General features: G+C 39.1%; 1 protein-coding gene across 1 annotated transcript in view; it reads right to left on the bottom strand.

Moving 5' to 3' along the window:
* Window positions 1-1,236: 1,236 nt before the first annotated feature.
* The window catches only part of STK26 (serine/threonine kinase 26), a 53,243-nt gene continuing 41,140 nt past the window's right edge, over window positions 1,237-13,339 (bottom strand). Inside the window, exons 5-12 of the mRNA XM_047716178.1 lie at window positions 9,317-9,425; window positions 9,076-9,233; window positions 7,701-7,886; window positions 6,235-6,383; window positions 4,883-4,976; window positions 4,385-4,447; window positions 4,166-4,302; window positions 1,237-3,028 (exon numbers count right to left, since the gene is read on the bottom strand). Coding sequence (XP_047572134.1) covers window positions 3,004-3,028; window positions 4,166-4,302; window positions 4,385-4,447; window positions 4,883-4,976; window positions 6,235-6,383; window positions 7,701-7,886; window positions 9,076-9,233; window positions 9,317-9,425 — 921 coding nt within the window. The 3' untranslated portion in view covers window positions 1,237-3,003. The remainder of the gene's footprint in view (window positions 3,029-4,165; window positions 4,303-4,384; window positions 4,448-4,882; window positions 4,977-6,234; window positions 6,384-7,700; window positions 7,887-9,075; window positions 9,234-9,316; window positions 9,426-13,339) is intronic.

A 13,339-nucleotide genomic window follows, 5' to 3' on the forward strand; every position in this document is an offset into this window, starting at 1 on the left:
CCATTCAAAATTTCCCTACTATTCCCCCTGGAAGGTCCAATATTCCATTTGAGCACTTTTGTTCATTGATTTTAATGTTAAGTACAACATATTTACAAGATAATGGTAGGTACTAACTTCAAAGAAACGATGCAATTATATAAGCAAGCTATTGATGAGAGGGAGAGAATGAGTGAGGGAGCAGGAGTGGAGGGGGAAGGGCAGAGGGACAGGGAGAAGCAGATGCCCCATTGAGCCGGGAGCCCAATGATGCGGGGCTTGATCCCAGGATTCTGGGATCATGACTTGAGCTGAAGGCAGACACTTAACCAACTGAGCCACCCAGGTGCCAAAATGCAAGCTCAATATACATTTATGTAATATATAAATAAATATTTAGAAATATAAATATATATCATATGTAGCAATATATAAATGTATATATAGCTTGCATCATGGTATTACTTTCCTAGTCCTTGTATCAGAAAAATTCCTTTTAATACACCTTTCTCTAACCCTTTCCCACACTCTAGCACTTTCTTCCCTGCTCCTACCCAGTAACATGAATATAAAAAAGTGATGTAAACATAAGAATATATTGAAGCCTAGTCACCTATATGTTAATCCTATAGATTCTTTTTTTTAGAAAGATTTTATTTATTTGACAAAGAGAGACACAGCAAGAAAGGGAACACAAGCAGGGGGAGTAGGAGAGGGAGGAGCAGGCTTCCCGCCCAAGCCAGGGAGCCCAATGTGGGGCTTGACCCCAGGACCCTGGGACCATGACCTGAGCCGAACGCAGATGCTTAACGACTGAGTTGCCCAGGCGCCCCAATCCTATAGATTCTCAGAGCTACAGTTAAGTTCATCCTTGAGTTTTTCCCTAGGAAAAACTCAAATTCCTTTAAGCTCTCAATTTCTGGAAGTCTTTGTGAAATTTCTTTTCCCCAGAGAACTATAGGGTTCAAATCTGTGTATGACTTCCTAATAAAACTATAGTTGGGGTGACCACACAATGTATTGTCCAACCTAGGGCATTTCTGAGCGAAAGACGACTCTACCAATAATTGTGCCAGGACAGGGGGACAGATACGCACTGTAACTACCATCAGTGCTTCAGTGAGAAGAATACCTTCTAGTTTTCAATGGAGATGCTGGTGTTCAAGTTCCAACAACAAATTAAAAGGCAGAGGAGACAAAATTTCAAACAATAAAAATTCCACCTCATATCCCCACCTGGAGAAAACAGACGCTAAGGACCATGAAATTTAAATATTTATTTTTAAATCCCCCACAACACTGGAGTATGCTTCACCTAGACACAGTTTACAGGACTAATAACTCTAATGAATAAGCAATTATGATTCCTATCCATGATGCAGCTGTGTTGTAAAGTTTCAAATAATCCATTTATAAATTCACTGCTTTTGTTTTTACAAAAATATTCATTTAACCCATGATATGAGTTGCAAAATTATTTCTAGACCTCTAATAGATTACGAACTGAAACTGCGTTTCAGTCACATAGAAGGTGAAAATTTCAACTGAACCATTACTTCAAAATACAATGCATTAAAAGGAATTGTCACAGTATCGGCACCAATGGAAAGAACTTTCTTGGCATATGACATGACCACGACTTACTCAAGTGTCTGAATGATTACAGAAAGAGAAGAGGTAATGGCCGCTTTGAGTAAAAACAGTATTCTCTACTTGAAGGACACGTTTCTTCTAATATTTGGCAATTATTCAGATTTTTAGAAATGACTTTGGTGCAAAAACCAAACTGTGCAGAATCCAAACAACAAAACGTTAAAATATCAATAATTCTACAACTACTGAAATATAGCCCCAGTTCGGAACTTAGGCAGGCATAATATATATACTGGGCTTTAAAGAAAAAAGGTATTACCCATGTAACAGTAACCATAAATATAACTGGAAGTTAACTGTACAGTCTAACAACTTCTCTATGGACATAGGTCATCCTGTACTATGGTTATTTTCACATGAACTAGAAAATGCTTATTTAAATAACCTTTCAAAAATGAACAAATGATGCTTTTTGTACTGGATAATTACGAAGAACAAAAATGTATAAATAGTTTATAGGACACTTCACTACCATGACGATAATATGCTGGTGTCTAAGGTATATTCATACCTGTTGATCAGGTACTTAATCACACGAATAACAGCTCTTACTTAAGCTCCCCAAATCCAAGCATATAGTATGTGATATGAGTTGAAGACTTTAAAAATGAAGCCTGACAAATTCCTCCAGGATTGCCAAAAACCCATCCTTGGTTAATTAGTATTGCTTGAAATTTCCAACCACGTTAAATAAGGGTTAACTGCCTCTTCTGCAAGAGAAGGTCAATACTACACACCAAGAGGTACCTCCGCTGCTACATGTTGCCTAGACATGCTTCAAACACAGGGCTCTCAAATGCGATCATCACTGAGCTGCCTGGAAAATCAACCCAAGTTGGCAGAGGGAGTCAATACTTTTCAGGTTTCATTTCCAAGAGCTTATTAAAAACTTCAGTTTTAAGAAAGTATGACTTGTTTCTACCTCCCCACCAATAGTCCTTTTTAGAATATGCTTGTGTTTTTTTTTTTTAAGAGTTTTGATGCTTGATGACTTGGAAACATTCGGTATTTAGGATGACTTTGAAAGACCTGTACGTTTCATGAGTGTACAGTTAACTAAAGATCAAAACATGAAAGGTATTCATCCCAGTAACTTAAGTAATAATGATACCTAAAAGCAAAACTGTATCTCAACATTTAGTAGAATACAGGTGAAACTATAGTATTAAAAGTTATTCCTTACAAAATAATCTCTTTAAAATATAAAATGATAAACACCATCACAAAATAGTTGAAGAGCTTCTTCCAAATCTTCAATGTTGCAAAGATCCAAAAGGCACATGGAGCTCATGAGTTAAGCACTGTTAAGCTTGAAGTAGCTTTGGTGGGTTTCTCTGGGTCCGTATGAAATAGAAGCCAGTAAGAAGTTCCTTAGGGGGATTCATCTGCTGAACACCTATAAAATGAAGAAAAACTTAAACCTATATACAAATACACATTTGTATTTCTCATCTGTATGAACTCTGTAATAAAGGTACTGATTCAGCAAACTAAATTCTTTTACTGAATCTTATCAGGTAGATGTGAAAATATAAAGAAGTTCAAAAATCTCTTCTGTGGAGCACCTGGGTGGCTCAGGTGGTTAAGTGTCTGACTCCTGATCCTAGCTCAGGTCTTGATCTCACGGTTGTGAGTTCAGGCTCCGTGTGGGGCCCACTTAAAAACAAAATCCCTTCCGTTTCTGATTTGACGAATTCCAACTGACTTATCTAAGGGATTTTGAAGGGGAGCTCTAGTGTATGAGGACACATGGGCTTCATCAGATAGAAGCTCTATCAGAATGTGTGATTTTATAGGCCGTATAGTTTGTTCCAACTTGATCCCAGTGGCATCACAAATACAAGCAAGTAGAAAGATGCACTGAGAAGCAATATATAATGGGACTGAGACTAGAATTAGGGTTGCTTTATTCCGTTGGAGCTAAGGAGGTGTATGTATGTGTGTGCTTGCAAACAAAAGTCTGGTTTCAAAAGAGAACTTAAAAATTAAATGTATGAACTTTACTGAATGGGAACAAAGTTAAACCAACAATTTGAGACCGTGTGGAAAACTAAAGTCAATCATATGAACCTTTTGTAGGCTGTACTGACTTCCTCTACTTACAATCCTTCCCTTTTCTTACGGGGGCTAAACGTAAGAACTTCAGCACTGGAAACTACGTGAATAGTAGTGTGATGAGGGTACTGGCAAGAATGAAAGCATTCCTAAATGGTATTTATAAGGGCCCAAATAAAAATACGCTCCGTGACCTTTTGTCTGTACCCCTACTAGCGGGCAAACTAGCGGGCAGAGGAGAAAAAAAACAAAACAGGCCATTTCTTTCAGGGGGAAAAGTACCTTGTAATACCCAAACAATTCCAAAAGCCCGTGTTTAAGATGAGCAAGAAATAAAGTAGTTTTAAGCATATGACTATTAAGAAGGGACTTAATAATTAAGAATAGCCGAAATGACTGAATCAAGGTAATCATATTGCAACATAAACATCCCAGAGAAAATGTAAAAATAATTTCTTAAATGACATTTGAAGCTTACTTTTGAAATTTTTCAATTAATTTCTTCACCATTTTATCTGTGATGCCAGGACAGGCGGCTTCGGCCACAGCAATACTTTTCTCAAGTTCTTCAATTGCCTGATTCCTGCTAGCATTATTCTCATCCTGCTGTTTAAGCTGTGGAAGATCAATAGTAATAACATTTGAAATCTCCAGACTTCTTAACATAGATATCCAAAGCTAATGAATCCGTACTTACTTCAGCAAATGCAGGTGTGATTATCATAGACAAACAGCTCAGCGTTTGCACGAGATCTTGCTCCTTGGAACAAACAATATAGATTATGCAGATGAAATTGACGTAAGTAGTCATGGTTTTCTTACTCTTTAACAAGTGAGGACTAACTGGAAACCTCTCTCCCAAAAGACTCAATATAAGGCACGTTTCCATGCTTCCTTCCCACCCATCCATCATCCAGAAGACCTCTAACCTCCCGGATTACAACAGATACCCACGATTCCACTGGGTTTATGCATGTCTAGGTTGCATTTAAAAACATACCGATGGCCACTTAAATGACTCCCATGACCTTTACTTAATGAGCTCAAAACTAACGGCACATGAAGCATTCTATGGACACAGTGAGGTAAACGGGTTTAGTGGTATTAAATTCTAGTAATTTTTGGCCATCACAATCTCACTACATTAGTCCACAAGAGTCCTATCGAGAGAAAGTGATCACCGCCATGCACATACTGCCCCATTCTGGAGTTTCTTTGGATCAGGCTTCTTTCGCACGGTGGTAAAGCTCCATTCGGGATGAGTATTACTTTCTCTGCTGGTGGATTCCCTAAAGAGATGGCCCAAAATACTAATATAAGTTCCTAAATTATTCAGCTTGGTGAAGATACCAAATCAATGCAGCCAGACTCTGAAGAGTTGTTCTGATATATAAAGAATCACAGTATTTAAAAGCATCTGCTCTCAGTTTTGGGTGGAGACTATCTACTGAAGAAGGGCAGTGGTCCTCAAATCCTAAGCGTGCATCAGAATGGCATGTGGAGACCTCTCACCACATAGAAAGGCCTGCCCCCATCCCTCCCCACTGACCAGATCAGGATCTCTTGGAGTGTGGCTTTTGCTTCTTTTTTAAAGTTCCATGGACCACTTTCATGGACAGCCATGGCCAACAAACCAACAGGGGCACAAGAATCAGCCTGGTATTTTTTATTCTTTTCAAAAGTAGGGCGGGGTGCCTGGGTGGCTCAGTGGTTAAGCCTCTGCCTTCAGCTCAGGTCATGATCTCAGGGGCCTGGGATCGAGTCCCACATCGGGCTCTCTGCTCTGCGGGGAGCCTGCTTCCTCCTCTCTCTCTCTCTGCTTGCCTGTCTGCCCACTTGTGATCTCTCTCTGTCAGATAAATAAAATCTTTAAAAAAAAAAAAAAGTAGGGCAATTTCTCATAAATGCAGGACTCTGAGAATATTATCGGAAGAAATTTCGTGTTGCCTTTGTGCCGATTCAGCCAGTGGAAGAGTAAATTCTGGTGTGACCTACAGACTTCCCTGGTCTACATTAAGTACGGACTTAGAATCTTAGATGTCAATGTCAATGCTGCAGTCAGAAAAACAGTGGAACTTTTTTAGGGGGGTAGAAATCATATATAGATGAATATTTAAATGTATCAGTCTGATCACAGTTTAGTATGTGGCCAAGGGGTGGGAAAGGCCCAGAGGTCAGTTCTCCAGAAGGATTCTGCAGGTTCCCCCCCGCTAAGTATGAGAAGACATAGCACCTTATCACTTGAGGCAAACTAATCTAACACTTTTGATCGATTTTTTTTTCCAAAATTTTGCAATATACTCAAGTATCCACTAGGGGTTAGACCGAGACCATTTAAAACAAGAGCAATTCGCTTCTAAGAAAAAAAGTTTCCAAATTCATTGTACTCCACAGACTGTGATTTTGAAAGATTTCCACAGTTTCTAAAGTAAAACTCTGAAACAAGGTTTGTATTTTATGCTAGAGAAAGCACAGTGGATACTAGTTAAAAGACAGGCAATATTAGAATGAGCTACCTACATAAAAAATTAAATGATTTGTACATACGAATCAGAGCCCTCGGAATCAGATTCATCATCACTGTGGCCTTCTGCCTTCCATCTCTTAAATCGATCTATCAGTTCGGTCAGATAAGAAGTCTTCTTTGAATTTTTTACAATGAATTTGTGTTTCAGAAGTTCTTTTGCTGTAGGACGCTAGGGAAAAATAATAAGGATGCATGAATACTTCCAGGCTCTTTATGATTACAAGGGGTGGTAAAAAATTATTTCAATTATCAAGCAGAAAAGGTACACCTGGAAAGTAGGTCTACAAACATGAGGATAACTAAAATGCTATGGGTAATAAACAGCTAATTCTACTTTTTGAAGTGGTTCAAGGCAACCAAATTAAATTTACTACCTTGGTACCTATTTGTTCAAGCCCAGTGGGCAAAGCAGTAGCCTACCTACCAGCAAACTGGCAGGCAGGAATCTCTCAAAAGCAGAGAAACACATGGCAGGATTTTGAAGATAAGTTAAAAATTGAAAAATGTTTCTAAATAGTGCTTTCAAATACTCTTATATTTACTGTAAGTTGAAAAAAATGGATGACAACTAGCAAGGCTGTAATTTTATCATCAACTACACACATATGATCCCCAGATTAATCCTTTCTCCATCACCTGTTAATTCATCGAGCATCTAAATGCAAGCACCAGGGGCTGTAGGGGCTATTTCTCCCCTTGGGCTTTGCTAATATCAGAATATTCATTCTCAATTTAAAAACAGTTACATCGGGGCGCCTGGGTGGCTCAGTGGGTTAAGCCTCTGCCTTCGGCTCAGGTCATGATCCCAGGGTCCCGGGATCGAGCCCCGCATTGGGCTCTCTGCTCCGCGGGGAGCCTGCTTCCTCCTCTCTCTCTGCCTGCCTCTCTGCCTACTTGTGATCTCTGTCTGTCCAATAAATAAATAAAATCTTTAAACAAAAATAAAAACAGTTACATCAAGAACTTAGTTCTTGTACAGTTCTAGCTTCTAGAAGTCACCAGGCAGCTTTATTTTAGAAACAGTAAAGCGACTGTGATCAATTCTGCCAGGTAAATGAGTAGAGTTCGCTAGACTTCAGTAAAAGCATATGACTTCATATGCTGGAATTTCTCAACATTAAATTCTTTAAAAAGTGAAATGCACACATCACTTTTCAAGAAAAATGAAAACACAGTTGAGTAAAAATCACTGTGGATAGTTACACGCGTACTTTAATAATGACTTCCTGTAACAGGAACTTTATTTCTCAAATTTCTTTCCCTTTGAAACAGAATAAAGGAGCTAGGGACCATGAGAAAGAGCAAAAGACACAGGGGAAGGAGAAAAGGAAGAACAGAACTAGCAAGAGAGAAGGAAGAATCAGGTTCCTAGAAGGATCTTAGGCAATTTTCACAGTCACTGTATTCCTTACTGCAGAAAAACCCCATTTGCTTATGCAGATTTAATAATCAAAACCAAACAGTAGTAATAGCAATATATACTCACAAATGACGGATCTTTGTTCAGGCAAGCATCAATGAACTCCTTAAAGGACTTAGTAAAGTCTCCAACGAGAGTTGGAGGATTGTTTTTTGGAATAAGGAACAGAACTCTCATCGGATGCATGTCAGAGTTAGGTGGCTCTCCTTTGGCTAGTTCAATAGCAGTGATTCCCAGTGACCAAATGTCAGCCTGATATAAGAGAGAGAGAAAAAAATTAGCTTGACTTTCCATTCCAACAGACTGCCATGAAATAGCCTCTGGGTCACAAGACTTTAAGTGTCTTAAGAGGGGCACGTGGTTGGGTCAGTTGGAAGAGTGTGACTCTTGGGTCTTGGGCTCGTGAATTCGAGCCCCACACTGGGGACAGAGAGGAAATCAATCAATCAATCTTAAACAAACAAACAAAAACCAAGGTGTCTCAAGAAATGTAATGTAAATGTAATAAATTTTTATTAATTGAATTAATTTATTTTTTACAAAATGACCAAATCTCCTTATGGTTTGCCAGATACCACATTCTAAGCACTGAGAATTCAGGTGATGAATAAAGCAGACAAAAAAATCCCTGCTCTCAAGGGGCTTGTGTTCCAACAGAAGAGACCGAGGAGTAAATAAATAGTATGATGTCAGATGGTGCTAGGTTCTGTGAAGGAGAGTAAAATTAGGGTAAGGGAATAATGAATGATGGGGTCAAGGGGCTGGAAATTTTACACAGGATGGCTAGGGAAGACTACTCTGTGAAGTAATTTTTTAAAAAGATTTATTTATTTATTTTAGAAGGGAGGGACAGAGGGAAAGGGAGAGTATCTCAAGCACACTCCATACTAAGTGCCAAGCCCAACATGGGGCTGATCCCCCAACCCAGAGATCATGACTTGATCCAAAACCAAGAGCTGGAAACCAAACTGACTGCGCCACTCAGGTGCCCCTACTGTGAGGTAAGATTTAAGCAGAGACCTGATTGGAAGAAAGGTTATTCCAGATAGAGGGAAGGGTCAGTGCAAAGGTCCTGAAGCCGGAGTGGTACTTGATATGTCTGAGGAATAGCAGTGAGGCCCCTGTGGTTGAAGGAGACAGAATATAGAGGAGAGTGAAAGGAGATGAGGTGGGAGAAGCAGACAAGGGCCAGATCATAGACCACTATGCATGTGATAGTAAGGACCTTGGATTTTATTCTAAGTGGGATGGAAGGCTACTGAAGGGAAGGAATAGAGTCCAAATACAGGAACTTACGATTTAGCAGAAGACTTCATAAAACACTAGCTTTTGAAATACTTTTAAAAGAAGGAAAATTAGGGCAGCTTTTTTTACATAGAATAGCATGTGATATAAAAGCTATTATTAAAAACAAAACAGTTTTATACAGGTAACACTTTACTTTTGAGTCATAAGCTGACTGTTGAATAACTTCAGGAGCCATCCAAAATGGTGTTCCCACAAAGGTATTTCTTTTGATTTGTGTATCTGTCAGCTGGCCGGCAACTCCAAAGTCAGCCAGTTTAACATCTCCTTGTTCTGACAGCAAGACGTTGGCAGCTGGGGGGAAAAAGAAACAAAAACCCCTCAGCTTCCTTAGAATATAGCTATGTTTCTCAGGGTCATATAAGATTTCTGTGTACCTTTTATGTCTCGGTGAATTTTCTTTTCTGAATGCAGATAGTCCAGACCTTTCAAAATTTCCTTTAGCATGGTAGCGATCTGGAACTCATCAAATGGACCAGCTCGAAGCTGAGGAGGGAAAACACAGACACTTTTACACACAACTGAACAATCTAGTTCAAACTTGGTATTATCTGTGAAATCAGGGAATCACTTAGATATACGAAGCCATTCTGCTTACTAAGCCAACCCTGAAACAAATGGGGAAATAATTTAAAAGGTGAGGGAAGAGAGTAAATAAGTTAAGTCGAAGGGAAGGCGTTTTTATTTTTTTTCCCCAAGATTTTATTTATTTACTTGACACAGAGAGAGAGAGAGAGATCACAAGTAGGCAGAGAGGCAGGCAGAGGGGGGGGGGAGCAGGCTCCCTGCTGAGCAGAGAGCCCAATGCAGGGCTTGATCCCAGGACCCTGAGATCATGACTTGGGCCGAAGGCAGAGGCTTAACCCACTGAGCCACCCAGGCACCCCCTGAAAAGGTTTTTAAATGATTAGATTTAATCTCGAAAGATAATATAAGCAGTGTGACCTCTGTGCTAGCTCCAAGTCCCAGGGTTCCTAAATATTTACCTCCAAGATTTAAGAAATATGCTTCAACAATGACAGAACTAGGTTTTGTTTCTTTTTTGGCTACAAAAAAAGAAATCAGCTACTTAAATTTTGGTGTTGGCTATTTAAATGATTAACTATTTACACTGAACTGATTTTGAGGTAAGTCGGCCCAGAGTACAGTTCTTAACTTTTGTGGCTCTCAATCACTTTGGAAAGCAGAGAGAATTTTTGAGACTGAAATTTAAAAGTTAGCCAGGAATATGATAATTAATCTATTCAGACTTTCACTATAAAAAAAAAAAGATCAAATTGTGAAGGGATACAGTTTTTCAAATAAATGTAACACATCTGCCTTTCTTTCCCCATCCCTGTACCAAAGCCAATAGTTCCAACTGGAATACAAGGAAAGCAATGATTAGGTTTCAGGAGAACTTGTAATGGAATATCTGAAAATCTCTCTTTAAAATAAATGGTTATTTTAAAGTTCTGGTACCTCATAAAGCACAAACAGTGGACTGTACAATATTATTATAGGAAAGGGTGGGAATCTAAAGTCAGAGCTGAGGTAGAGTTCTGTTTGCTGGAAGGAGGGAAGAGGTGGTGAAAATCAAACATCGCCCACTCTGCCTCACACTGGGAGGGATTCACAGCTCTTTGGCACCTTGTGTATTTCATCTTTCATGAATACCATATTTATTCTGAATAAAGAGCACTTTCATGTTGAAATTTAACAGCTTAAAATAGACTCTGTACTTCAGTCTCACCACTGAATAGGAACCGTGGTCTGGATATACAGTATACTCCGGGGATGTCCACAGTTCAGTAGGTGCCTTTCCTAGGTAACATTATCTATTTACTTATAAATTTATCAACTTCCACCCCAGAAGTTTCTATTTAAACAGGAGTGATTAAAGTTGTTCTCAAAGGTGAAAATGGCATTTTACTGATTGCTAGCAATGAAATTCTGAGGGACTACCAAGGAAGTGAGAGACCAAGGTCATACTAAGGATTCCTAGTTAGTATCACTGATCGTTAACATGTTGATGGGGCCAGAAGAGGTATACCCTCAGTGAAAGAAATCAGGCAAGATCTGTAAGGGATACTACTTGTTATTCTGAAGGACTTCCAAAAGTGACCTGGATAAGCCAGAGTATTAAGTAAGAAATTAAAAAATATATATTTCCATTAAAAAAAAAAAACAAACAAAAAAGGGGTCCTACAGACCCACTAGCTTATTGGGTATATTTAGGACCGGTTTAAAATATAGGAAACATAGACTCTCGATGAACAGGCTACTGGGGGAGGCTGAAAGGGGGAGACTCCATGGCAGGGAAATGGGAATGGGGTGCTGCAGCTGGGTTTTTCTGGTTCATTATCAGACATAAAACTATTTCAAGGCTTGTGGTTAAAATGTTTCCTTAGCCATGTTGACAACAATGAGAAAAGGAGAAAAAAAAGGGAGTCGGGAAAGAAACCGAAGGTAAAGTCTATGCAACAGAGACTTTTTTTTTTTTTTTTTTGACCGTATGACCTTGGGAGAGATAATGATGAAATCTTGGTTCACTGGCCTTGGAGTGCATAATTGAACTTCTCCTCAATGACTGAAGACGGTGACAATGTCTCTCACAGCTAATACCCCTGCCTTCCGGGCCGCATACTGGCCTTGGGTAATTTGCCTCTATTGTCCGCTGAGAGCGTGCAAGAGAGGGACATCTGCTCTTTCACAGACTATATACTTGTGGGCCTGGGGCTCTCCCCACTCCTTTAGACTTCCAGCTGGTCCTAATCAGCCAGTCCTAAGGCAGTACATTGTATTAGGTCTTCTCTTAAGGCTGGCATATTGTTTCCAACTTTTTTCTTTGGTGCTCCTGTTTTATTCTATTAGCCTTAACGTATGAGTTTTTGTTGTAAGCCACCGCGATTCTTCTTGGAAAGAAGTCAGGTATGATCGATTCCATAAAATAACCTACAACAGGCACAAAGTCTGTTCATACACAACTCAGTTTTTTTTCAATGGGAGAGAATCTTGAGGTATACACTCTAAAATGTTGATGTCAGCTACAAGTCGTAATCATGCTCCTTTAGTTGGGCACCAGCTTAAAGTGAGAAATACTCTCTGTCCAGCATCCCTCTTATTTCCTCTTGTCCCTAATAGCAGTGCCCTCCCTCCCACCTAATCCTTTCTTCCATTCCCCAAATGCTAGCATTCGTTTGTACGGCACATTTTCTCATCATGCGCCCTCCTTACAAAGGCCAGTTACATGAACTTTATCATTCAATCACAGTGTTCTTGAAATTGAGAAACAAACCTCGAGCAATTATTAATTGTATTTCTTCTTTGAGTATTTGAGGAAATCAAGGCACAGAAGTTCAATGATGGCTTGTCCAGTATTAGCCAGCTAGTCAATGGTACAACGAGGACGAGGACCCAGGTCTCTTGATTTTTTACAGAATAGGGAAGGGATATGGTGAGCACCTTGGGGGACCAGATAAGGTAACTGTGATCAATTTGGAAAGGGCTCTTAACTATGTGAAAAGTAGGAGGAGGAGGATCATGGAGCAACTGGCAGGCTTCTTGTAGAGCTAATGAAAACACTATTGTGGAATAAAACTGTGACAAGACAAATGGAAATGGGGTCATTTAACTTCAAGAGAAGAATGAGATCTAACTCCATAAGCATGAAGGATTATTATATAAAGAAACACCAGTTGTGTTCTATCACTAGAGAGGAGAGAAAGAAAAAACGAACTCAAGCTTTAGGGTGTAAGAATTAGATTAGACACAAGGAGGGATTACCTAACTCAGCAACTGATTAAAATGAGATGAATTCCTAGAAGGAGATGAGACTCTCCGTCAAGTTTAATTACCATTTCTTTAGAATGCTTTAAATTTGGTTCTGTTTAAAGGACAGAAAATCTCTTACAGCCATTTCTGTTCATAGGATTATTTGAAACTTTGGAGTCACTGGCAGGGAGGATTAAACCCTTTTAGAAATATTTAATCACTCACAGTTGGGAAAACTCATCTCCACTTGAAAATAAGAGTTAAAATATTACTTGATGATCTTAATCATCAAAACACTTTATTTTTAGAAACAGCACACTCTATAATTTCAAAAGCAGAAGCATGCTAAGAAAATATAAGTCATATAATATTAAAGACAGAAGGGAACTTAGAAATAACTTCTTTGTTTTATAGGATATCCAAGTCTAAGGAATTTATGTGTCTGGTTCACAGGCACAGATTTAGTTATGAAGACAGCCCCACAAGATCAAACTCCTATAGGCCAGCTCACTGGTCATCTTACTACACAAAGTTGCCTTTAGTAATGCATACTGAATTTTAAATACAATGTCATATTAATAAAGATTTAAAAGGGGGAGACAGCAATGACAGAATCACACCAATTTAGGGAAAACCACCTGTGTTTC

This window comes from Lutra lutra, chromosome X (genome assembly GCF_902655055.1).
Source record: "Lutra lutra chromosome X, mLutLut1.2, whole genome shotgun sequence".
Classification (NCBI taxonomy): Eukaryota; Metazoa; Chordata; class Mammalia; order Carnivora; family Mustelidae; genus Lutra; species Lutra lutra.